At 39.8% G+C, this 27,705-nt stretch overlaps 1 protein-coding gene across 4 annotated transcripts in view; it reads right to left on the bottom strand.

The window, feature by feature from the left end:
• Positions 1–27,705, bottom strand: part of LRBA (LPS responsive beige-like anchor protein) — a 359,890-nt gene that overhangs the window by 319,964 nt on the left and 12,221 nt on the right. For all 4 annotated transcript variants that reach the window (XR_014223382.1, XM_082237533.1, XM_082237532.1 and 1 more), the window contains exons 3-7: positions 3,060–3,291; positions 2,819–2,919; positions 2,124–2,219; positions 299–420; positions 50–176 (exon numbers count right to left, since the gene is read on the bottom strand). Coding sequence is in view for 3 of the 4 variants with exons in the window: in XM_082237533.1 (XP_082093659.1) it covers positions 50–176; positions 299–420; positions 2,124–2,219; positions 2,819–2,919; positions 3,060–3,291 (678 nt within the window). In the remaining variant the exon portion in view is untranslated. The remainder of the gene's footprint in view (positions 1–49; positions 177–298; positions 421–2,123; positions 2,220–2,818; positions 2,920–3,059; positions 3,292–27,705) is intronic.

The raw sequence follows: 27,705 nt of genomic DNA on the forward strand, positions 1-27,705 counted from the left end.
AATGGCATGCATTTAATAGGCATTTGCAGGACAACACATCTGAACTCACCTTTTGTGGCTTGAAATCAAATTTCACACAGTGCTGGAAGCCTTTTCCTTTTGATTTAATTGAGGTCACAACCAAACAGCCTCCAACGAAATGAGCAGAATACCCGAGTCCTTTGCTTGTTCGAAAACTGAAACAATTTATTTAAAAATGGTTATATTCACCATTTATTCACAGGTAGTTGGTGCGTGCAATCTTTAAAAGTAGACATAGATGAAACAAATTTCAGAAAACATAATAATGCATACATACCAATATAAGTAAGGCTTATCCTTGTCTACATTGATATTATTTACAGGATCCATTCTTAACCAAGTATGAAAAGTAAATCCATTCTGGTAGGGCCATTTGGCTATAGGAGGTAAGGCAATAGCCTAGAAAAAAAATAAGTTTATATAAAGCAGTGAGGTACTTCAGAGCATGTCATTTGATTTGTATAATCAGAAAGCATGCAAAGGAAAAGTGTATACAATTTAGATGTGACAGTATTGATACCAAAGTTTGCCTCTTCACATTTAAATCATAGTGAGACAAAAAATATCATTGGGCTCTTCCACATGAAAAGTCCCCTTTTGTCCCAAGTGATGGCAACACAGTTTTTTTTGTTTGTTTGTTTTGTTTTGTTTTTTTTGAAGCCTGAAAGATAGCACAGACATGAAGGCATTTGCCTTTATTAAGGGGGAAGCTGCAAGGACAAATCTTCGAATCAAAAACTAGTTTTCTGAAAGGTTTCTGTAACTCTGTGGTTTAAAGATGCTGACAACATTATCGATACAAATGAACACAAACATCAAAGAACCTGAATGTCAGCAGACTTTGCATTACATTGCTAAACTCTGTCGCTATTCCTGCCCAAAAACAATGCCATAAATGTTCTAGAGAGGATATACCAGTAACCCACTCACATGTCTGAGGAAAACATTCCTTGAAGTACATGAGGGCAAAACATTTTAACCTAAACACTATTCCTTAATATATTTCGTCCTTATGTTTTATTTATACACCTATCAAACATTAGAAAATATCTGTATGTTGCAGTTCAATACATATTACTATGTTTTTATATTGTTATTCCTTTATTTCAATGTGATACACGAAGTTCCCCAAGCCAGTCCATAAGGGTAAAAATAACTATTGTACAATTTTTATTTTTACTTTTTAGTAAGTTTTTTTGGTTATGATTTATAAAGCCATCAAGTAATTAAGGGAGCAGCACAAAATATACCATAGTTCTGGAATTCATTAACATTTGACTTCCAGACTGCCATATTCCAGGCCTTTTGAAAGGCACTGAAGATCTACCTATTATCAAATTGTGGCAGGAGTGAAGAACCACCATAGCAACTTGGCAAACTATCTAAAGAAGTCACTTACTCTAATAAGTGTAAGATGCACCTAGTGCAAAGCGTGCTCTTTTTAAGAACACCTGGAGTTAAGTGGCAGCTTCCCTAGGAATTTGGCCAGGAAAATATTGCTCATCAAAACAGAGGTATCTTGGTCAAGTTATCAAGAAGCACAAAGAAACAGCAAAGGCAACACACACACACACACACACACACACACACACCAGCACAGTACAGTATAGTAATCTTGTTTTGAAAATATTTTAAAAAGCTACAACAATGGTTGCAATATTCCCATCAAAGTGTTTTCAAAGCATTGCTTACTGAGACTAGGGCTTGAAATGAGGTCCATTTAATTAGGCAAACCACCCATGAGGTTCTTATAAGCCATTATACTTAAAACAGTTCAATACAATAAAATGAGTTTTCATTAGTTAATGGACAGAAGCCCTTATAGTAGTATGGTATTAACAAACCACTATCATAGAGAAAGAAATACTTGAGCAATAAAATGTTTATCAAGAACATAAAAAAATTAACATTCATGTACATGTGTGTATGTTAAAGTTTCTAAAACCTGGGAGTGGGAGGATGGCAGATTTGTGTTATTTTTACTGCCTTGTATTTGAGTGTGCTTAGAACTAAAGGAGCCTAATGAAAGCATGTAGGAAAAACAACCCAAACACATAAATTAAAGCAAAAAGAATAGAAGCATAGGGGAAATAACTACTTACTGCAGCACTTTTTCCTGGAAAGTTGAAGAAGGCATCAGGACCATACTTCTGAGGCATGTGCTTTAACACAGACAACAGCTTTCCAGCATGTGGTGGCTATTTAAAGAACGATTTCTCATGTATTTAGTATTAGAATATAAAATTCAGCAAAACAATTGAATATTAACTATGAACTTTAGACAACACTTCTGCTGATTTGCACATTACAATAATGCTATCATACACAAATAAATCCTATTTGCCTTGGATGTCTAGAACCATCATTCTGAGTGGATAGTATTGGTTGCCAGCTGAATTCTTACAATGTAGAATATGGGACTTAGGCCCACCCCTCTGCCATCCAGTGCCAAGGTAGTGAACCAACCACATGATAGGGCACCATACCATGCCATACGAATGTTGCCTAAATAACGTGTCTGTTAAGGGTATGCGCCCTTAAGATTTGTCATTTCAGGGATTTTGGTGCTTGAGTGAACATGTTAAACTGCATGTTCAATTCACAACAACAACAACAAAATTCCAAACAAGTACAAGGTCACACAACCACACGCGGGCCTGGTTACAGCCTTCCATCTAGGTTCAAATCTTTTCATTAACCTTATGTATGAAATCAATGTATGAAGTCAATGAAATCAGTTTCAGTGAAATAAACATATTTTCTCTCTTTTTTGGATAATGCAGAGTGTTCTACTTACCCATTTTCCTTTGTCTCCCTGAAGTTTGCTGAAGTACAGCTTTAACTCCCGAACTGTCACATTGTAGCTTGCTAATACTCCCAGCATATCAACTAGGAGATCTAAGAAAAACAAATTATTAGATTTAGATTAATACCCAACTTTTTATTTTACCAGCAAAAAATGTTATAAAAAGGATTCTGTGTCAATTAAAGACACTACCACAGTTACTTCCAGTTTTAGGCTGACTGGCAATTCATACCTGCAATCATATTGTCAGCTTTATCAATCCTCTGGAGCACGTGCTCAACAAGACCCACTTCTGTGCAAATTTGGAGATTTCGTATACTTTTCTTCAAGATGGCTGTAAACATGCTCCATACCTCAGCCTGGCAAGTGACATCACATTTATCCAACAAGTCCACCATGCAAGTAATACTCTCTCCATCTTGTATAATAAAGTTCATTTCCAGATCAAAGTGACCTCCTACAAGCTTCAATTTGAAAAGAATAGACATTAGTGATTTTCTCTATCTCCAGAATTATATGTTTAAAAGATTTACAACATACAATAGCAGCATTCCTTTTTGGGGGGTACACAGTAAGGATATGAGCAGACACCACTAGAAAATTTAGATTGCATAATCAAGTAAGTGCAGGCCGAATTAGAAATAAGCGTTACTGGGTGGAATCCAGAGTTACCGGTATATGGACATAATGGGGTGGGTGGAAGCTAGCCATGCCTCGTCCCTATGGCAGCATTCCCCAGGTCCTCAAAAATGCTCTACTGAGGGGTAGGGACTCTACTACATGAGGTTTGCACCCCCCCCCACAAAAAAAACTGGGCATGGCACCTTCCATGAGTGAAGCTCCTTGTGGGAAAATGATTGCTTGTACATGAGAGCATGAGCAAAGTTCTTATTGTTGCAGGGTGATTTCATAGCTAGAAGCATCCTTGGAGCATGAACAGCGCGTGAACAGCTCGTGCTGTCCCACATGATTGGCTAACGTAGCATGGCCTGATGCTCGCATGAAGGTCTTTATCTGCTGGCTAGAAACAAATTGCTTGGCTTGTATTTTGTATCTTTCTGATTTCACACAATAAAAGCTGTGCTGCATTAGCCCTATGAGCAGCCATATTTCGGAACCCATCATGGTGCGAGACTGATTTTTCTTTGGATGCCGAGCTGCAACTCGACAATTGGTGCCCCGTGTGACTGCCTTCGGATTTCACGTTGTTTTTCATTATTCAGCACTCACCAACACGTCGTTCATCCACGTAGTGGATCCCTGGTGAGTGCTCCCGTGTGATTTCTTTTGGATTTCATGCTGTTAAACAACGTTCAGCCTCACCTCGCCTGGCAAGGGCTGCAGACGCGTCGTTCATCCACGTAGTGGATCCCTGGTGAGAGCTCCCGTGTGAATGTGATTCTGGACTACGTTACGGACCTATCAGCACTTACTTCCGCCCGGACAGGGCAAAAAGGCGCCTCCCTCATCCTTCTAAGGATCCCTCCGGTAAGTGCTCCCTGCTCTTTTTGCAACTCTTGCAATCATGGGAAAGTCTCTCTCTGCACCACAGAAAAATTTTTATAAAGACCTTAAATTCCTTTTGGCCAGTAACAACCTTGCTGTTCGGAAAGCTGACCTTAAGTCCCTTATAAAAGCCCTGGACACTCACTGCCCCTGGTTCCCCCAAGACGGAAATTGGGAGTTAGACGATTGGAAAAAAATTGGACACTTCTTTCAAAATCATCCTCAGATTGATGTCAAGGTTTTGCATGCCTGGAGTAACGTCTACAAAGCTATGTCGTGCTTAACTCCTTCAAACATTCTTCTGGCTGCTGCCACAACTTCTTCGCCCGCCCTCCCCGCTCCTGCTTTGCCTGCCTCAAACCTACCTCCTAAACCGCCGGACATTTTCCCTTCGGCTCCTCCTGTCACTCCCCTGCATTCTTCAAATTCTGCAGCACCCCCAGCTCTTCTACCTCCTCCGCCCAAGGCATTTGGCACCGCTCCTCTTCAAATATCTCTCTGTGCCACCGCTCCGTTGCTGCCTTTTGATGCTGATACTCCAAATCTCTTCCCTGTGATTGCTCCCGCACCACCGCCACCCCCCGTCATGTTAACCCAAGCTGATGTCCTCGATGGGTTAACGGGAGGAGGCAATTTTCTTACTGTTGCCCAACAGCTAACTCTCGATCCTCAATATTGGGAGGCCACTACGGCTGCTGCTCAGGAGGCTTTAGCTTCTGTCCCTGATGACAGGAATGAGCGCAATGGCCAATTGGGGAGCGTTAGACAAGGTCCTACAGAGCCCTATGGACAATTTGTTGATCGCTTGTACAATACCTTCAAGTGGCAAGTTCAGGACCTGGCAGCACAAGAACCGATTGTACGCCAGCTTGTGTTTGATAATGCAAATGAGCACTGTACGCAAGAGCTGCGCCTTCTAATGGCAACATCAAATATAGCCATTGCTGATATGCTTAAAGCCTGCCAGTCAGTGGGCACTGCTAGCCACAGCCTGCTAGCCACGGCCTTGTCCTCCGCCGTGTCCCAAAATCCTGCAAAGGCTACAACCTGTTGGATTGACAGTGGCTAAAGAAAAAATCCAGCGGACTTTACGCATTACGTACCTGGGACACAAGCTGACAGCATCTGCAGCCATTCCAGTTACACCTCAACTACAGTTTCCTGGTCATCTTAAACTGGTGGATTTACAACAAATCCTTGGACAGCTGAATTGGATAAAGAGTTATTTGGACCTGCCCACCTCCACTTTGTCTCCACTATTTTCTGCCCTTAAAGGACATAAGGATCCAGCAGTACAAGGAGCAATACATCAGACCTATTTACAGCAAATGGGCTCCTGTATCTGCAGAAATGGTTGTGTGACTTCTTCTGGATTGTGGTTTTTACATGCCAATAATCGAGCTACGAAATATCACACAGGTTGCTCAGAAACAGCCATTGGACTAATTTACCATTCTCATCCTTATTGACATCACTTGGATTTTACCCCCCAGATATTTTTTTTTTCTCCTCCCTCAGGAGTCCTGCCCTATGATGTGTTCCCCTGAGCATGTACAGAGGGCTGTCTTGGAACTATTGTGGACTCTTGGCAAGGGAGGGGGTGAGGGAATTTCAGTGTGTTCCAGTTTGTTTCATTTTTGTGCTTTGGCATGGTTCCCGGACAGAAAGTTGCAATATGGTTCTTTAGCAAGGCCTGCGACAATGGGCTCTGTTTTCGACCTTGTTGCAATCTTTTTAGTTACAGCAAGCGGAATATGCTTGGCTAGTGCCTTTTAGCTGCTGAGAAAAATGATTTTAAAAAGCTTCTCAAAGCTTTGAACCTTTTTTTGGTGGTGGTATTCTAGCATTCCTATAAATGCTTCATATAAGATTAGCAATAACATGAAGGACAATCGCATAAGTTTACCTCCTGTATTTCTATCGCTTGTAGAAATAGCATTCCTTATTGTTTTCGTTTTAATCATAATAGCAAAAAAAAATTTTAGGTCATTATCCATATTGTAATTGGACCTATGAGTATGTTAATGGATCTTCTTGTTTTCTTAATGTTACAACCATGAGTGGCAGACCAAAGGTTTTAGTTAATAATGTCACAACTTACATGACCTATGAACAACAAGCTGCGTGTAGAGACTTTTATGTTTGGTTCGACTGGATGAGAAAGAGCAGCAGAACTACATGTTTGCTTCAATCTGATTTATGGTTACTTTGTGGCACACGTGCCTACAAAGAAATCCCCTCTGCCTTTTCTGGTACCTGCACGTTAGGTATAGTGGTACCCTTGGTGTATAAAATAGATAAGCTCCCAGCGGTCCGTTTGCGTAACAGAAGGGAAGTACAATCACCTATTTCTCAATATACAGGGACAGCCATCTCTAGGTCCCTTCTGCCTTCTTTAGGTGCAGCCATGAACTACCGTGATCTGCATAAATTGGCAAACTGGACAGAAAATTTGTTCAATTCCACCATCTTGGCTTTAAAAATGATTAAGTCAGAAATAAGAGAAGTTGTTTTATAAACTTTTTATGCTTTAAATGTAATCTTTGCATCTAAAGGTGAAATTTGTGCCTTAATTCATTCTCATTGCTGTATGTATATAACTGATCAATCGACCAATATCTCTGCTACTATTGATTATATGGAACAAATGATAGCCCATAATCCTTTGAATCCACCTGAAGGTTTTGATCCATGGGATTGCTTATTTTCTTGGTTGCTGTCAGGGGTTCAGGAGCAGAGACGCAGAGAAGGGAGGAAACAGAGAGCGAGGGGGAGGAATACGAAGGAGGGATGAGTGGGGATTACGACCCGAGATCCCCGAGCCTGTCCAGTGAGTCCGGGGATTCCCAGAAGGGAGCGCCAGTGGTCAGAGCAAGGGGGGAGAGCAGGGGGAAACCCCAGGCAGAAGGACCCAGAGACGTTAAGGAGAGGCGCAGGAGGTGGAGCAAGGCTAGGGTATTAAGCTGGTGTGCTAGAGGCGGAAACTCAGACGGATCTTCGCCGGCCTGACATAGAAGACATAGGGCTGCACATTGCAGTTTGAAAATGGAACCTGTATAACGTGAACGCTGGTAGCGTGGTCCTATGTGAGCTGGGACTGGGTAGCAGCCCTGACAGTTGCCTAATGGATTATGGTTAAGAAATATATTATTGATTGTAATTGCATGTATTGCTGGCTTCATTATGGTGTGTTGTTGCATTCAATGCATACCCTCTTTGATTTCCCAATGCACTGCATGGTGGTACCGACCACGGCCCACCACAGGGGTTACAAGAGTAAGTAAGTGTAAGTAAGTGTAAGGAAGTGTAAGTGAGTAAGTAAGTGTAGACGCTTAGGCAATGAAGTGTACGATTTGGACTAATGGTCCCTCTTTTCCTCTAATAATATAAACAAGAAAAGGGGACATGTGGGAAAATGATTGCTTGTACATGAGAGCATGAGCAAAGTTCTTATTGTTGCAGGGTGATTTCATAGCTAGAAGCATCCTTGGAGCATGAACAGCGCGTGAACAGCTCGTGCTGTCCTATATGATTGGCTAACGTAGCATGGCCTGATGCTCGCATGAAGGTCTTTATCTGCTGGCTAGAAACAAATTGCTTGGCTTGTATTTTGTATCTTTCTGATTTCACACAATAAAAGCTGTGCTGCATTAGCCCTATGAGCAGCCATATTTCGGAACCCATCATGGTGCGAGACTGATTTTTCTTTGGATGCCGAGCTGCAACTCGACAGCTCCTGCTTGAAGAAGTTGCTTCTGCCCAGTTTTCAGGAATCCCCCTATTACATGCACTTAGTTTTGAATCCAACTCATTGAGTCCAATGGGTCTTACACTCGCATGTGTTTCCATCGTTTTACGTTAACCATCTAGCAACAGGCATCAGTGTATATGATCAATGTATATCGGAAGCCAATGTCGGAGTAAGAAATATGATCCCAAATACTGTTTTCCAATGAGCAATTTTAGAAACATTCCTTTTGACACATGACCGGTAGGTTACCACAGGTATCCACAGGAATTTTGAGGGTGAATGCTACAAACAAACAAACCTAACTGGCATCAGATAATAGGACTATCATTTGTGGGTAGACCTGTCCCTGTTAAACTTGCATTCTGGGTATACTCATCCATTTGTTCTCTGTGGATAGACTGCTGTCCATCTGCCTGGTGCACCTGTAATGTCTTTTCTCTCACCACTGAAACCAGGTTAAAAACACTGTACTATACCTTCAGAGTTGGATATAATAATGATGGACTTTATGCGCATTGGCATTAACAGATTACTTTTTTAAAATGTTTAGGAATTCAGAATAGTACCACATTTTTGTATGAAATGAGGCCTTAGAAAGATCACAAGTTCCTGGTTTTGTTGCTGTATATTGTGGTTGAGCTGACAGGTGACTCCCCAGTTGCTACTCCAAACTTAAGTTCCATTGAATTGGCTAGGAAAGTGATCATTGCACTTATTTTGAGGGGGCTAACGTGACTAAGGCTGCAATCCCCTGCACACTTATCTGAGTGGGACTCTACTGACAAGTAAACATACAACAATCCTATACACATTGCTCTTCTCCTGCTCTCACTGCCCCATTGTACTGACTCCAGTCAGTACCCGTGTATCTATACTCCTGGCTTGCTTAGCTATGTTCTTTTACATAGCACTTGGTGGTTTCTTCAACAGATCATCATGAGTAGTGCCTCATAATACCCAGCCTGCAATGTCACCTGCCAGCTCGTCTGATGACAGGGTTTATCACACAAGAGCTGTATTTAATTCAGTGAATGACACCCCTTGGGTATATGAGGGTTAGCAGCAGAGATCTATTACTAAACAGAAACTAATCAGATAGGATTTTTTCATTAAAAATATATTCATTCAGATATAAGATTTGCCAAAACAGTCACTCTTCCTGGCTTTTCCCTGAATCCCAGCAGCTCCCACTCATTACTCAAGATCTGAAGTGTTAGAGATATACATGTTGGGAAGCACATTTTTCAGCATTCTTAACATAAATCAGCAACGATGTCATGCACCTCAAGATTAGAAAGCTATAGCGAGTGTATCTGAGATTCCTAAACAGAATACACGTATAATGGAAAAGAATGAATGAATGAATAAAACACTTTAAATATTTCTCCTCTCTCACTCTTACTTCATTAATGAAATGAAGGAAGAATGGCACAGGTAACAACTTGTAGCAGGTGATAACTTTCTTCCGCCTCCATTAGCAACAGTGGTGAATGTCAAACAAGTGAATGGAATTGGAATGTGGCCGGCTAGACCTTTTGGCCTAGTGGTGAGAGGGTCAGTCCTAGGGGTGTGTTTGAAAGCTGCTGATAGTGAAGGTTCCTAGGAGGGATGGTCAATAGACACACATCGTGTAACAGCATCCAGGCACAATTTAAAGCTATTTTTTTACCTATAAATCCTAGGAGGGTTTGCAGTGAAACTAAAGGACTACTTTCACTACCTTCCATTGTAGTGCCCAGATCAGAGAGCAACTCCTGACTGACATATTGCTGCCGTGTCACAAGTGATAACAAAGTAATGGTGGTTTTCTGGCTAGAAAACCTACCCTTGCCATTTTATGCATGCAACAGCAACAATCAAGTACTTGGGCTCAGTAGAAAGGCAGACTCATGCAAAGAACTACCAACATCTTGAAAGCAAAAAATTTAAGGAAGCCATGTATGATTTTATGCTTATGAACCAACGATGGAATTATTCAGCTTTTCTGCCAATGTCAAGCACAGTGCAAAGTTGTTAGGAAAAAAATCCCTGGCTCACTAGCTTCTTAAAGTTCATTTCTATGAGTTAATGTATTTGGTTTTAAGTGACCATCAACTACCATGCCAACACTTTACAGGCCATACATTCTGCTGTTAACTAAAATGACCTCACCTTCACCTCAATTCTCTACTACCCATCTTTCACTTTTGGCTACATGTACTATTGTCAGTAACTACCCATCCAAGAAGTTGACAAATTAGTTTTCCTATCTAATCTGCAAAACACAAATAATTCAGCAGCGTTAGAAGTAGAACACTCCTAGGACCAGACACTAGACTTAAATCTCCCTCATTTAAGTGTTTTATGAAATTACTTTAAGAAAATATGGGAAACAGTTACATGCAATTTGTAGTGAATTTGATATACTGTTAATATGCAAAAATATTATAGATGCACGTAAGTGCACACCTATACAGTATGTCATATTAACCCTTTCTAATGGCAATTTGAGACTGATCAACCTTCAAGACACAAATTTGTTGCCAAAGACAGGGATCGTAATCCTGGTCCGTACACTGGCTAGTTATTATCCGAGCTGCAGTAATGGCTGTGCAGAGCAAAATGTAATCTCGTGAAATGTCACAGTAAGTTATGAATATCTGAGCAGCCTAATGCACCTTACTAGCCATGAAGTGTGAGGATGTAATCTTATTACCTTTTTTATGGTTGTATTTTTTTGAATAATGTAGCCTTTGAACTGATGTATAGTCTTTCCCTGCACTTTAGCATGATTTGGTCTCCCGTGTCATGCAGTTCATTTTTCAGAACTCCCCGATTCAATGTATTTTAAGTCTTAGGCTCAACTTCATAAACAATCTTTATAACAACCCACAGGGTGGCATAATATTTTCGCTCTGTAGATTGTGGTATAATGTGTAAGCATACAGCAGTGATTTTAAAGCAACACATTTGAAGCATTCAAATACATCTTCATAAGTTTTACATTTCATTTTAATATTTGCCTTGGCTATTCGTAAATTTAAATAAGTCATAAATATATCAATACCTGCATGAATTCAAGAAGCAATGACAACCTTTTGTAGTTTACATTTGTAGATTAAGGGTCTCAGCCCCAATTCCACCCCCTCCAAAATCTCTGGTATCCAGGGAGATTTCTTTACACCTAATATCATTATATACCAAAATAATGGTTAGGCAAAATTAGGCAAGTTAAGAGCTAGAAACCAATTATCTATCTACATTATTAATTAACAGTTTATGAGTTCAAAATATCAGTCACAGGATTTTAAATTAATGACAGCTACTGTGATAATGTGACATTAATTTGAGGAACCTTACAAACAAAAACCTGTCTGAAAGTGAACTCCAGTCAATCTAAGACATATTTATTTGATATATTTAGGGTATGAGCTGAAGGAAGGTGCAACTGTTCTGAGTACTGAACAGAGAAAACCCCACTGAAATAAACTATTATGAGAATTAGTGTGCTTATTCTGAAATAACAGAGTAAATAACGATGTCATTTACATTGTTTGAAGATACCAATTTAGGTTCCTTTAGTTACCCAGACTGGGGCACGGAAACATAAGAACAATTTGAAACTTTCTTTTTAAAAAAGCACACAAAGTTCAATAATATACACAGAGGCGAACAGAAACACACAACACAAGTTGTATAAAAAATACCCTACATTTTAAAACACTGCAGAGGTACTATGTTATACACCGTAAACTTTTCCTTAATGGTAATAAAGAATTTAATATACATAAATGTTTTCCAAATACAACTTTCTATATTACGTTTCACACACGTATGCATAATGCACACAGTCAAATTTCACCTTGAAACTAGAATGAAACAGCAAGTGACTGGTTAGCATTAAAAAATTATGTATTGCTACCCAGATCAGAGTTATGTAAACTGCAAGGCAAGACATGCCTGAGGCTCATTGGGTTTTTCATGTCAGGTTTAAATGCTGGAAGATACAAATGTTTCAGACCATAAAAGGTGCATGCACTATGATAAATACCAACATCTGTGACTGCTGGCCAATCTTAACTTTCCTAATCCAAGATACAAGGTAATCCCTGCAAGCTGCAGAATCTCTAGCTAAAAGAAAAGAGACAACCTAGCTGATATTAATGAAAGTTAATTTTCACACCAGCTGACTCAGACTTAAATACAAAGTATGGTCTGGCTGTACACAAATTATTGAAGTCTGCACATTGTGCTTTCTTCAACCTACTGTACTCTGATTTCTCCTCTCAGTTTTCTTTCTCCTGCCCCATCATCTTACACAGAAAGCATAGGGATAACAGAATTAGAATAACAAACCATAGAAACAACCAAAATTCTCACCATCACCAATAAACTGGGCAACTCTAGGTTTCAGACACCCTAGGGTTTGCCCAAACCATGGTTTGCCCACTTCAGATATAACAGCAGCCTATGAATGGTTTGTTAAAATCAAAATGAAGAGGGGAAAGCAGGGTATGTGAGGCTAGTGGGCAAGAGAAGGGAGCGTAAGACACAGATTCATTTATGTAGTGTCAAATCTTGGTTTAGTGTTAAGTCTGAAACAACACAATAGTCACATTTATTTTAAACACATCTGCTGAAGCCAACTCTCATTCATAAAAGCTTATGGCATGTCTTTGAAGGTATCTTAAGACTCTTCATTGATTTTGCTGCAGTAGATTGAACATGTCTATCCTTCTGGAAATTGGATCCAAAAAACGGTGCTATTGCACGAGTGGAAAGCATTGATTTTCATTGATCTGCCCTGTGCCTCCTTATCATGTGGTTCCCAAAGGTCACCCAATCTTTAAGAGGAGTTTTTCAGAAGGTGCAGGAGACTGCAATAGGAAACCGTGTTGCAGCAGCACACTTCTGTTCCCTTGTCTTAGGCTTCAAGTCAACTACAGAGACTGAAGTAAAAGCTACTTAAATTTGATGTAATTTTAATATCCTACATTAAGCTGTTCTATTAAACATATCCATTATCCTTCTATTCAAATTTCCACATTGAACCACCCTACATATAAAACCCACTCTCACAAAATAACCAAATTCGTAACCTTAGTAATATAAGTACATCAAGGTAAAATTCTTGCCTAAAGTCATATGCAAAGTATGTGCCTTCCTATAGGAAATGAGATTTCCAAAATCCATTACATCACTGATTCATACATGAGCACTGAAAGCCAATAAATCACTTAAACTATGATACAGAGGTCCTTTAAAAATTTGCATTTACCTATAGTAAATACCGCCATGTTCTTTAATAGCTTGCTAGCGCAATCTTCACAAACTACTGATTTATGGTTGTGACATATTTTCAAAATCAGAAATCCATCACTGTATGACATCTACTAGAAAGGCAGTTCAAGTTACATAACTCTAAATTTAAACTCTGTGTAACATGAAAGTCACATAGCAAAAAAAAAAAAACACCCTGTACTGTATTGCTTATTTTAGTTTCCCTACTGTTCATTTCACTCTAGGAATATATGGAAGCTATTTGTTAGTACACCACATCAATTTACAGGCCTACTCATAGAGGTTTCTCAACATTTCATTAGGAACATAATAATAGACAAAAAGAAAACATAGCGATACAGCCCCTAGAAATGAATGGCAATAAACAAACTTGGAAGTAACAAAGGCTGAAAGCAAACAGTGGACATTTTCTCAAGATAACAACTGTCATGATGTCTTTTAGCAACTTTCCTGAAGAAGAGGTAACCAATGGGCTACCCTAAAGTGACCTTAAAATTTATATTCAGCAGAAACAATACTGTTTTACCAAAGCCTATTAAAGTCTGTGGGCTATATCTAACCCCGCAGCTCTGACTGGTGCAACAAGCTTCCATGCAAGCCACAAGCGTTCTTCTTCCTCTCCTATCCCCTCCAACTTCCCATGCAACCTCAAAATCAGCTCCAAGGGGGGGGGAGAGGAAGTGGGATCATCTTAATAGATGGTCCTGGTTGCGGGCAGGCCCTCAACCCAGTCCCCCCATCCTGGTGTGGGTGGAGCCATTACCCCCACGACAGGGTGGCACCACGATTACCCAGGGCTATCACCTAATCAATTTGAGTGGGGTGACCGTGGAGGGGGGAGTATAAAAGTGGCAGGGTGACGTGCGCCAAGCACCTGCTTCATGCTGCCGAACACCCGCCCACCCTCCCTTTAATTTAGGTGTCCTCTGGCCTTGCTTTGGACTTTGGGTTGGTTGCCTGTCTTGGGACGGGGACCAGGTAGGAATTTTTCCATTTGGCAAATTGGCACTGGCCACTTGGTTTTTGCCTAACTCTTAGCAATCGTCACAGCTTTGTAAGGTTTGACGGTTAGGCATTGGCTTATTGTTGAGTGGGGGAGGGGAGGTCGGCCAACGCCTGCCCCTCCATTGTCCAAGGGTATTCCATTAAAGGAATCTGGATCCTGTCCGAAGTCCACTTGAGGGGCTATGGCCATGTCAGGCCTCTGGGAACACCAGGGAAGATGCAGGTGGGTTCCCCCGAAGCAGCTCCCCTTTGGGTGGTTTACCCTTACAGACTTCCTGCAGAGGGGCAGGAGTCCAATATAGTCTTTTGCCAATGCCTAAGCCAATACCGCTCACATTTCCTGTAATCAATAAAGTTGTGGCCAAAATTTGCCCAGTAACCTTAAACAAAAAATCTGTGTCTGTGTGAATTTCTTTATTCTAATGGGGGGTTGGCTTGAGGGTCTTGACACACAAATAGAACTCCTGTTATACCTGTGGAATCTTGCTAGCGCACAACTGGATAAAACCAAATGTTCAAGACCAGCTAAGATGCTTTTACTGAAAGAGGATGACCTTCAAAAAGACCTGCCACATGAGATGCTTGAATGAAATAACTGGCAAAGGTAGACAAACCACTTAATTGAAAAATCACACTCAGATCTTCCTCAATCTTTAAATGGGAAAGATATCCGTTCATTAAAAAAACAACCTCAAGGTACAAAAGTTTAAAGTGTTTTTTTCAGCCACTGTCTACATTGAATTAATGGCAGTTTTATGAATTTTTAAATAACAAATAGGTATTTCTTCTCCAAAATTTCCTTGTTTTGTTTTCTCAAATGATGAGGCTTACAATAACATTTTCCCCAATGTTCTTTCTAAGAGGGATACAGAAAATGGCTTGTTTTTAATGACTATTTTATCATCCTGTGCTCCATTGTGATGGAGGTGCCACTGAATATACTCCAACTTGTCAGGCTTTGACAAACCATTTGTGCAAGAATTCTAGTTTTGTGTAAGCTATATGGCAACAAACAGCATACAATAAAATAAATGGGAAGGACCATAACACCTGCACTTAGTAGGGCTACACCAATCTACACATTTCCATAGTGTGCATTCTCTCTCACACCAATGTTCTAACAGTCCCACACACAAATGAGTATAAGAAAGACAGAATGGAATGGAATGCAGGAGGAACATAGCAATTGATCACCCACAAGTACAGTGGTGCCTCGCAAGACGAAAATAATCCGTTCTGCGAGTCTCTTCGTCTAGTGTTTTTTTCGTCTTGCGAAGCAACCCTATTAGCGGCTTAGCGGATTAGCGCTATTAGCGGTTTAGCGGATTAGCGGCTATTAAAGGCTTAGCGGCTTAGCGGCTAAAAGGCTATTAGCAGTTTAGCAGCTTAGAAAAAGGGGGGAGCGGAAAAAAATCGGAACACTCGCAAGACGTTTTCGTCTTGCGAAGCAAGCCCATAGGGAAATTCATCTTGCGAAGCAGCTCAAAAACGGAAAAGCCTTTCGTCTAGCGGGTTTTCCGTCTTGCGAGGCATTCGTCTTGCGGGGCACCAATGTATGCTTTGGATAGGCCCTTAACAAGGTACTCAAAACACTGACAAACTATGGCCCACCAACTCTAGGCCTGCACAAACTGACCCACCAAGTCAAATAAAATTAGCTAGCTGTGCACTGTGGCCTGCCACGTGATTGATAATCCCCCTGCCAGCCATGGAGTAATAACTGGAGGTTCCCCTGGTGACAGCCATATATAGCTGGTGGGTTGTATTTCATTTTGTGGGTGACAAGCTGTTCAGACCTGCTACTTTTGCTAGCTTTCATTCTTTTACATTTACCACCATTTGGGATACCAAAACTTTTCTGTAGATAACTGTGTAATCTGCACATGTGTTTTTGTATGAAGCCAGTCACCTACTATTTACCCAATAGTCAAGTGGTTATCACACATTTGTTTAACTTCCATGCATTTGTCATCCAAATGCTTTGCAAGGAATAAAGAAAAAACATATTTATAGGTATAATTAGATTATGTTGTCCATAGCTAACTAGAGAAGAAGAAAACATTTTGCCTTGTATTCTTTTTAAAAAAGGTACAATACATATTTTAATTGCCTAGTGTTTAAGACATTTGCATACAAACAATACTAGATGGCTCAGAACTCAATGCACATTTTCCCCAAATTAAAAAGAAAGTAAGGTGATGTGGACGGTGCTGCTCAATATATTTTGCACTGTGTAACCATAAAAGGGATGCCAGGAAAGTCTCACTACAAGACAATCCAAAGTACTGGGCAAATTTATACATCAGGAAGCAGTCCTTTAGCTACTGGGATCTTAAACCATTTAGAGCTTTAAAAGTAACAACAGCACATTAAATTAAGTACTAGTTGTCAATGCAGCTGGTACAATGAGGAAATAGCATGGCCCCCAAATTTGGCAATAGTCAGAACTCACAACAGCATTTTGAATCAGCTGACATTTTCGAACAATATTCATGGATAGGCCCCTTTAATGTGTTACAGAATCTAATCTAGATGTAATTAAGGGATCTGTGACCATGGTCCTTATCTACTCCCTCCAAGTATAGGCATGGCTAATGCTGAGTAAAAGTTCCATTGGCCATCAAGAAACACTGTCAAGCTGTGAATATGATCCTCCTAGGGATGTACAGCCCTAATCTAGAACAGTTTGACCACGATGACGTCTGCCTAGTCCAGAGTTAATTTCAAGATCTGTCACAATCCAAGCCACATTTCCACAGCTTCCCCAGAATGAATTCATGAAGAAATATATTTTTTAAAAATCTGCCTCTCTACATATTGGTTATAGTCATTTGTTACATGGCTTCTCAAAAGAACATTTGGGGATTGAAATTATTTTGGTTGGAACTTAGTGTTTGTTTTTATATTGTTTGACTTCCTTTACAAGGTAAAAAGTCATTTTCAAGTGTTGGGGTGGTGGTGGCAAATGCATGAGAGGTAGGCTGCTAAATGAGGGTGGGGTAAACATGCGCCCTGCAACATACAATATATTTCCCACCCCATACCAACTGCACTTCAGGGATTCCTTATTTCATTGCAAAGCTATGAAGAGGAATTTTAAGCACATTCACTGGAACATGCTTAAAAACCCTTTGGACATTTGCACTGAATACGGGAATTGTCTGAAGTAGTGGTGATGAGTAGCTGGTGATGAGCCTTTGATGCGCACTTCTCAGTCATAGACACACTTTAAACCCCAGGCATTTGAAAAGGGATCATCAGGCCTAGAGGGAAAACAGTAGCTGCAATGTTTAAGGATTAAAAAGAGCCCATCATGAGCAGAATAACCAATATTTGTTTAGTATATAAACAAGCAAAGCAATGGTTACTAATTATCCTTTCCCCAATTCAATATTAGCACAAAGTAAGCTTGCTCAGCTATTGCAAAAAGAGAGAGAGAGAGAAAGAGGGGGGGTACAATGCTTAGTGCATTTGACACCATACAGAGAAGAAATATACTGTGCAGGATGTTTTACTCAGCATACTGTTCCAATACTAGCACAGGAGAGCAGATTATAAGGGCATGTCACTGTCTGCAGTCTATACAAGGGGTGAGCAACCTTTTTCAGCCGTGGGCCGGTCCACCGTCCTTCAGACCATGTGGTGGGCCGGACTATTTTTTTTGGGGGGGGGGATGGAACGAATTCCTATGCCCTACAAATAACCCAGAGATGCATTTTAAATAAAAGCACACATTCTACTCATGTAAAAACACCAGGCAGGCCCCACAAATAACCCAGAGATGCATTTTAAATAAAAGCACACATTCTACTCATGTAAAAACATCCTGATTCCCAGACCGTCTGCAGGCCAGATTGAGAAGGCGATTGGGCTGCATCCAGCCCCTGGGCCTTAGGTTGCCTAGCCCTGGTCTATACAGTGGAAAGCACTCCACTAAGTGCCACATAAAATATGGTCCAGTATAAACAAAGGCAAGAAAATGCAAGGTTTAGTAATTCTGAATTAGTGCCCAGTGCAATTGTCTTAGGCTATAATACAACGCAGGATATTGGGTGGGCAAAAAAGGAAGAGGCTGCAGCTGTAGCTGCAGTATCTGAGATCATTGTGTGGAAAAATGAAGCCACTCACTCACTCTTCTTTCTTTCTTTCTTTCTTTCTTTCTTTCTTTCTTTCTTTCTCTTTCTCTTTCTCTTTCTCTTTCTCTTTCTCTCTCTCTCTCTCTCTCTCTCACACACACACACACACCCTGCTTATAGGTTTAGGTGTGTACACTGCATTACAGATGAATACACAGCCTTAGAATTTAGTTTGGGAACCATTCCATCCCATTTAAACACAAAAATATTTTCATTAAGATGACATGTTAAGAATACAGGTTTAAAAGGTCAAGTTTGCTTAGCTAATTGTTTAAATTTAGGTCTCCTTGAAACTTTTCTGATCCTAGAAATCACAGCTGTGAAAAATTGCATTTTCTTGTTTCTTAAAAACTGTTTCTTCAAAACTAATTTATACCCTATTCTTACGTAGCATAGGTTACAAAATGTTAAAATACTCCGCCTTGCTATAAATGTAATCAGACTTTATCCAGAGTTTATTCAAATGTTATTTTTACTTTACATTTTGTATGTCCTAGTAAGTATACTTCCTGCGCAAAGCAGTTATCAGTAACCCCTAAATAAACCATGATATAACACAAAACCAATGCACCGTCAGCACATCCTTGCATATGTGAGAAGTCTTGCACACAATGTAAACTTTATTTTAGGATTTCCACTGCCTGAAAAACTACAGCTTCTGCACCCTACCCCTGTCCCCACTATTTATGTACTATATTTTTTTCATGTATAACACTCCCCCCAGTGTATAAGAGGCCCCTTATTTGGGGGAACTCAAATTTAAGAAAATGGGGGGAGATGGCCCAGAGCTGTTGAACTTTTTCAGGGGATGATTGCCCAAAGTTGTTGAGCTTCTTTTGATGAGGATTGCCCATAGTTGTGGAGCATTTTTTTGGGGGGGGGATGTAGAAAATCACCAACCCGACAGACAAAACGCTCATAATCGCTCACGCTACAGAATCATATCAGCGCCTGCCCACTCACAACATCCCCTATTGCCACGCCAGTCAATCCACAGCAACACTTCCGCAGCAACCCCGATCATCCACCCAATTACCGCAGCAGCAGCCGGTCCAAAACAGCCCTTGCCACAGCCACCAATCACCCACAAAATTACCGCTTACAAGCTGCAGCTCACGGCTGCAACCAATCACCTATCCCCCCTATGCACTATCTGTGTATAAGACGACCCCAGTTTTTTAACATTATTTTTGAGTAAAAAAAGCTCGACTTCTACACGGAGAAGTACCGTAATTACTTTGAGCAATTAAAAAATGCTTCTGTTTGGAGATTGCACCGATGACCTCATCAGTATGCTGAAATCCTACACTGTAGCAAACCTTCTGCCAGATTCTTACAGGAAATGACACACTGTGCAGCCCATAGTTCTGTATGTGGGCACATCCTCCCTTCTTCCAGAGATACACATTGGAAAGTCAGTGCTGCAGGTTGTCAACTCACAACAGCACAAAGCTAGAAGCACTGGGTAGAAGCATTAAGCATTAAGGGGTTTTAAAAAAACCACAACCCTAAGACTCTAGCTCACTAACATTAAATCTGTTTGGTCCTTGAAGGTGCTACAAAACTTAATTGACTTGTCCAAGTGATCCTGTCCCTAGGTACACAATTATGTGACCAAAGGACTATGACATCAGAAACCAACAAAGAAATCATACACCAAGTACATTGTGCTAGATCACAGGATGTGCCAACCTGTTTGTATCAGTGAATGTTTGGGGCAATGGTATTTTAAGTTAGGATGCCAGACTAGACAATCTCCATTAGTTATTCCAGGACAGAATCACAGAACCATACCGTTGGAAGGGACCCCAAGGGTCATCTATTCCAAGCTCCTGCAATGCAGGAATCTTAACTAGATCTTACATGACAGACGGCCATCTAAACTTCTGCTTAAAAACCTCCAAGGAAGGAGAGTCCACTTGCCATTTATGTTCGTCAATCTTTTGTCACCAGCTGTTGCATTTGAGCAAGGCTTTTCTTTTTTTCTGCACAGTAAAGAGAAAGTATAGAGGCAGGAAGTGGAACAACAACACATCTGGACCCTATGAAACATTTAGCCAATTAGAAAAAAATAAAAATAAAAAGGTCCAATGTGCCAGTCTGTAATTACTTAAAATTCCCAGAACAGATCTAGAATATAAAAGTGATTTTTTATATTTACTTTCCAGATTTCCATTCTATTCAGAAGCATGCAGAAAATACAAATGAAAAGTAATAAAAACAGGAACAGAGATATCACCTTGAAGAGCGGTGGTCAGGCTTTTTTTCTTTCAGACGACCTGTTGCTGGGTTCCTTCACAGATATTTTTGGGGAGGGTACAGGGGGCACGAAAGGGTAAGAAAAACCTACTTTGCAAATGGACTCTACTCAGAACAACTCTGGATCCAACCTATTGTCAGTTTCTATATTATTATTATTAATAATAATAACAATTTCTATACTGCCCTTCATTCAAAGATTATGAAGGATGAGGATGAGGACAATTACTACTACAATTTACTACCAGCCCTTCACCATATGCTCCCAGGATGGATTCCAGCAATTAAAACACAATATTAAAAATAAAATATATTATTAAAAACATTTAAAACAATCTACAATTACATAAATAATGTGGTGCTAAAAGTATGCATGCATATGGATGTAATGCAATATACACATGCCATTCACAATACAAATATACAACGACCACAGTTTCTGCATCAACTTAATCAGGGAAATGCCTATTGTGAGGGGGGAGGTTTTGGAGTACAAAATATGACTACAGTACTATTAAAGAGCGTAACACACATAGCTAAAGAAAGCCCTGTTATGAATACGTGCTGTTAAACAGCATTCTGGTGCGATAGTATGTCCACAATGACCCAACAATGCTCTCTAATTAATTTAACAATACTGATATTTCTTGAAAATGGTCCAATACTTTTAATTACCACTGTTCACTAATGTATTGCTGCATTTTTGAACTAGTTATTTGGTCATGTTTACTTATGACTATTCCACAATTAAACAATGTCTTCAGGTATTCTTTTATTAATATAACAATGTAACTTTGATCAGCACAACTAATTTCTCCCTGTCTTAAGTTAAAATGTATGTAATTATATGTGTCAAACATATAAACATTAAAAAAAAAATCTGCCACATAAAAAGCAAAAGGGAATGAGCACCATCTCATGGGCATTGGAGGTAATGAAAGAAGAAAAAACGTATTTGCAAGTCTCCTGTACGGTGGTACCTCTAGTTACGAACTTAATTCGTTCCAGAGGTCCATTCTTAACCTGAAACTGTTCTTAACTACAGACATGCTTTCGCTAATGTGGCCTCTTGCTGCCACTGCGCCGCCGGCACACAATTTCCGTTTTCATCCTGGGGCAAAGTTCTCAACTTGAGATAACTCTTCCAGGTTAGTGGAGTTTGTAACCTGAAGCGTTTGTAACCTGAGGTGTTTGTAACTCGAAGCACCACTGTACTCAGATGGGAAAATCTCCACCTGATTCTCTAAAATTCTTCAGAAGTATACTAATATTTTAACAGGTTTTTAAAATGTAATTTAAGAGAAGAACTCACATAACTATACAAAGCTTTTCTACCATTAAGCTAAACATATACTGGTAGCATGTAAAATTTAATCAATTAAATCCTATAGGAAATGTTGTACAGGCTTTAGATTACCAAAGCTACAATCCCTATTGGAAGTACCTGTAAACAGAGTGAGATTTATCTTCATGTAAACATGCATAGAATTGCACTGCAGCCCATTAGTTATCAAAGGGGTGGGCAGAAATATGAACACACCACTGAAGGTGCCAAGGTAACTTTTTTTTGTCAAGCTTGGCTTAATTTAGTACAGTGGTACCTCTGGTTGTGGACACGATCCGTTCTGGGGTGCTGTTCACACCCTGAAAAGTCTGTAACCAGAGCGGCGCTTCTGCGCATGTGCGAAGTGTGATAGAGCACTTCTGTGCATGAACGAATCGCGCAGAACGCTTCTGCGCGTGTGGCGAAACCTGGAAGTAAACACTTCCGGGTTTGATGCATTCTTAACCCGAGAAAACGCAACACTAAGCTAATGCTATTCTAGGCTGCATATATATTACGCAGAGAGAGAGAGAGAGAGAGAGAGAGAGAGCACTTTATTTTATCAAGCACACTTTGCTTTGGAAGTAAATTAATTCTGCTTCTTCACAATATCCTTCTTAATTTTGTACAGTATAGGAAAATAGTGAACAGAAAAAAAATACAATTAATTCCATTAAATTTGATCAAAGTACTCCTTATTTCACAAAAATGGCCCTTGCTCATTTCCTTTAAGCTATCTGTTTTACGTGTACTAATTTAAGTACTAGTTCCAGTACCCACTGACCTGAAATTTTACCCAGTAATAGCAGTACTCAGAGAAGTCCCACACCAGCTTCTGTGTCAGTTCAAGTTACAAACACCTGTCTACTGCCATAACAGTTTGGCAACATACTCTTAGAGGAAATGATTATAACAATGCATGTTTATACACTGGTGCTGTCTGTCATTAATGAAAGTGTTCACAAAAGGAAACTGTATCAACTTCTGATGCTAGGAAAATGTTCGCAATAGTCTGCACCAATTAACAATTAAACATGAATGCATAGCTTTGTGAAAACAAAATATTTTTACGCACTTCCAAATAGAGCTCTTTAATTTAATGGACATGTTTGAACTAAAGCCATCAGTGTTGTGAGCAGTGCTATTTTTCTAGAAAAAGAGGTGCCGGAACTCACTACAGACACATACCTCATTCTCTTAGAATAGCAATAGTGAGGTACCAGAACCCACCTGAGAGGTGCTGGAACTGAGTTCTGGCTGAAAAAAAGCCCTGGTTGTGAGTAGCCTCTGAATGGACCTAAGTGTAACATGACATGCAGAGAGGATTCTTCTTGATCTATATAATTTTTATAAGTTTAGAAGGGGGAAGTCGATAAGTTATGGTGTATGAAGGTAGGAAACACCTTGCTGCATCCAGCCAAAGGATGAACTAGTTCTGCAGTCCATCAGATGCTTATGTGAAGCCAACTAATGGGTCTGGAATACCCTTCTCATTTGCAATTCCCAGAAGCCAGTAATCAAGAGGCATACTAGCTCCCATAGTGGAGGTACAGCATAGACATTGTGGCTAATACTTACTGCATACTCCATAAATTACTCCGATTCCCTTTCAAAGCTGTATGACATACAAAACACTTTCTTTTATTCAGAATTCAAAGCAATTTACAGAGCTTTAGATTCTCTACCAAAAACGAGGAAGACTACCTGCAAAGCATTTCATATGGCTCACTGAAAAATCAAGTGCATGGAACCTGGAACATTATAAACGGAGGGTGAAATATGCCATTTTGAACATACTTGTTATGCAAGGTCACGGCCTTATTCCAGTGCTGGTATGCACAATTCAATTAACTCAAGTTGTTAACTCAAGAGGCGCAAACTGCCACATTAAGTGAACAAAATAGTTTACTGTGGGTTTTATTTTCTGCCTGTGCAATGGAACTTCTTCCTCTCCCTGCTCCCCCCCCCCAACAAAAAAATTAATCCAGAGGGTTAGTGGAAAACCTAGGGCACAGCACAGGAGTAAAAGACCAGGTAGGAGCAAAGCAGCTGCAAGCTTCTCTCCGGGGCCCGGTATGGTCCTAATAAGCTACAGCTTGGCTTGTGTGCAAACTGTGATGTGCAAACCAAGTAAATGCTCAAGTTGTCTAAATTAGATTTAATTGTATTTACAAACTAACCAAACAAAAACAAATCTAAAATAAATTCTGTTGAAAATGAAAGAATACTCCTTTTCTTGATTTGTTATCGGAGTTAAAGGCTTATGAAAGAACATGTGCTATGGGTGGCATTCAACTGAGTTTTACTCAGAGTAAAACTTACTCTGGGTAAAATTTGAACACGCAATGTTACAACATAAGCAGGGATTTGATCTACCAAAGGGGATTCCACCAGCTTAATCAATTGCTGTCATGTGTAACCAACAACTTGGCTTGCTAATATACTGTCATGCAACAGTCCCAATTCCCCTTTGTTACTTGCCAGGTTTGGTTTAGTCTCTCTGGTTGCAGCTGTGAGCTGTTCTCTGTCTGTTACCAGTGTGATAGTTGCTTGTATTAGTATGTTTTGTTAGTACTATTTCCCAATAAAGGGACAGCCTCTTTGAGAGCCTCCCTGTCTCTGTTGAGAACAAGGCCTATTAGGGTATGGAAGCCTGAGTCAGTACTCCACCCCTGGAACTCACAAGGAAACAATTGTGTAACACAATTTTGTGAACAATTTTGTAACACTAGTTTTGGCTGATATTCAAACTATTTACAAATTGTGAAATATCTAGCGAATGAAGGTGCAATTTGCACACACATTTTGATCAGCTTCCACATTTAAAGAGGTAATAGACTAAATAGACATGAGTCTCTCAGACTGCAAAATGGAAATATACCTAGGCATAGCTAGGGGTATCTAGACATATCTAGACAGGAGAGCCAAATCTAACCATGGATTGAACATTGACAGCAGTTGCAGACTTTGGGCTCTCAAATTTCCTTCAGTGCCCTGTGCAATGCTAAAATCCACATTGCATAGATTTGAACTGCCAACCTTCTGATCAGCAAGCCCAAGAGGCTCGGTGGTTTAGACCGCAACGTCACCAGCTCCCTACAATTACCTTTACTTATTTCAACAATACTGGGCTGTACAGACTAAGACAGACAATTAATTAGAAAACACTAATTTGTACAATTTTAAAGCACTGGCATCTCATTTTTGGAGTAATGCTCTAGCAGAAAGCGCTGAGAACAATTAAGCTGTTTAAGTAGGTCTTTGATAACTACAAGCTACTTCATTACAACAAGCTGTGCAATTTATTGACAATATGTCTTGTCCTAGTCTGTACAATTGTAACAGAAGAGCATGCAAAGGGTTTGAAAGTTACAGAGAACATGAAAAAGACTATTCTGAAAATGGTTAATTGAGATCAGATGCACAGGCTACAAGACAGTCAAATCAATTTTGACGAGGCTTTGTTTATTCATTGATACAAGTCAGAAAATAGTTACAAGAAGTGGAAGAACAATCAAGAACTCATCCAATTATTGTGTCAAACATTCACAGTTGGCCAAAGAGCCAATTTGTATCAATAAAAATATAAGATCATTGTTATTTCCATGTCAAAGATTACAGCACAGCTAGAAAATGCATTAAAACCTCCTGCGTTCTGTCAGGTTGGATTGAAAACAAGGAACAAACAAACCCCAAGAAATACACGAAAATATGTTTCCTTGAAACATAGTATGTCAGTCTGTACTGAACCTTACTCAGACTGGGAAAAACCAGGTTGCAAAATTTAGAGTAAGGTTTTACTGGGGGTGGGGTAGTATGAGTCTCAGATCATACTGCCTTCTGTGTGTCTTCCTTATAACACATGTTTCACAAGGTCATCTTGGATTTTGTTTTCAAGGGTTGGGTTTACACAATGGTTAGTATAATGAGACATACGGCTGTAAGATACTGGTGTCCATTGTGCTTTCATAGTGAAAATAGAGTATCTTGTGACATCAAGACCAAAAGCAAGACATCTAAAAGCAAGACATCTTAGAAATATACAGTAGCCCTTAAAGACTGGTGATAAACTAGCTGCAAGCTAGAAAGTCAGTAGTGCTAAAAGGGGTAGGTGGGGACTGCAACTTCTATCAGTTTGGCAAAGGAAGTGGCATCTATCTGTTATTCTGAAAGTAATGAGTAAGTGACCTGTTCTACTACCTTTTTAGGTCTCTTGCTGCTTGAAAAACCCACAACTCATGCAAAATAAATAAAATATCTTGTTAAATACAGTGGTACCTCGGGTTACATACGTTTCAGGTTACATACTCCGCTAACCCAGAAATAGTGCTTCAGGTTAAGAACTTTGCTTCAGGATGAGAACAGAAATCGTGCTCCGGCGGCGCAGCGGCAGCAGGAGGCCCCATTAGCTAAAGTGGTGCTTCAGGTTAAGAACAGTTTCAGGTTAAGTACAGACCTCCGGAATGAATTAAGTACTTAACCCGAGGTACCACTGTACTCTCCTCTGACAGAAACCTCCCCAAACCCAATACATGACCTTACCATGCCTTGAGGTGCAATTTATGCAAGACAAACCTAGAACTCATATCATTTTCTGTTCTCCTGGCTCACAATGACATTAAAAAATGTTCTGTAACCTACTGATAATGGTAGCAATTAATAGCCATTTGCAGTGTATTTACTTAATAATCAGTGGTCATCTATTGATAATTTAAATATTTTCAAAGTATTCAAAAAAGTGACCTAGAGATTTATTTTATTTTATTACCATGGTAGCACTTACACATTTCAAGAGTATTACTCAAATTATTTCATAAAATGGAATATACAGATAGAGGTCATTCACTGAAACTAAAGAGGAAACCAGTCAGGGTAGAGGAGCTCCTTGCATGCTATCAAATTTCCACACCCAGAACAAATTGCTGAAAGCTGGTGATATGTCAATGCTTTAAATATTTATGGATGTGGCAGACACAAAATCAGGAAACATGTCTTATCCATATTGGTGACAGTTAGTAGGAATGTATTTTAGAACCGGAGTGTATCTTCTATGGATAATACACCAGACTATTTATTCCTTGGAGAAAAGTCCAGAACAAAATTTAAACTATATGCATAAGGACAAATTTGCAAAGTTTTGTTTCAGTAACACTTCATTGGACTTTTAAAAATATATTAGTATAGTAATCAACAGCATGACATAGAAGCATTTATGGAGAGGGCTTGTCATGAATCTGACCTATTGGTGTTCAAAGGGCATTTGCAGGTGTTGTTGTGAAACTAAAGCAAAAAATAGCCAGTAGGATGCCAAGCAAGTTTGGTTCTCCTGTATAGCAGCAGCACAGACTAGTCCACAAGCCAAATTTGACCTTCCAGGTGTCTCCATGTGGCCTGCCAGTCTTTCCCTAAAATACTGATGTTTGTTTAGGATGTACATGACTCAAATATACCAGAAATATATTCATCAGAAAATGGAAAGTAATTCCTAATTGCTACAGTTTAGCCTAGCCTTTCCCAACCTATTGCTCTCCACATATTTTTAACTCCAACTGCCATCATCCCTGATCATGGCCATATTCGCAGAAGCTGATGGGAGTTGTAGTCCAAAACATCTAGA

Source organism: Podarcis vaucheri, assembly GCF_965113315.1.
Source record: "Podarcis vaucheri genome assembly, chromosome: 9".
Classification (NCBI taxonomy): Eukaryota; Metazoa; Chordata; class Lepidosauria; order Squamata; family Lacertidae; genus Podarcis; species Podarcis vaucheri.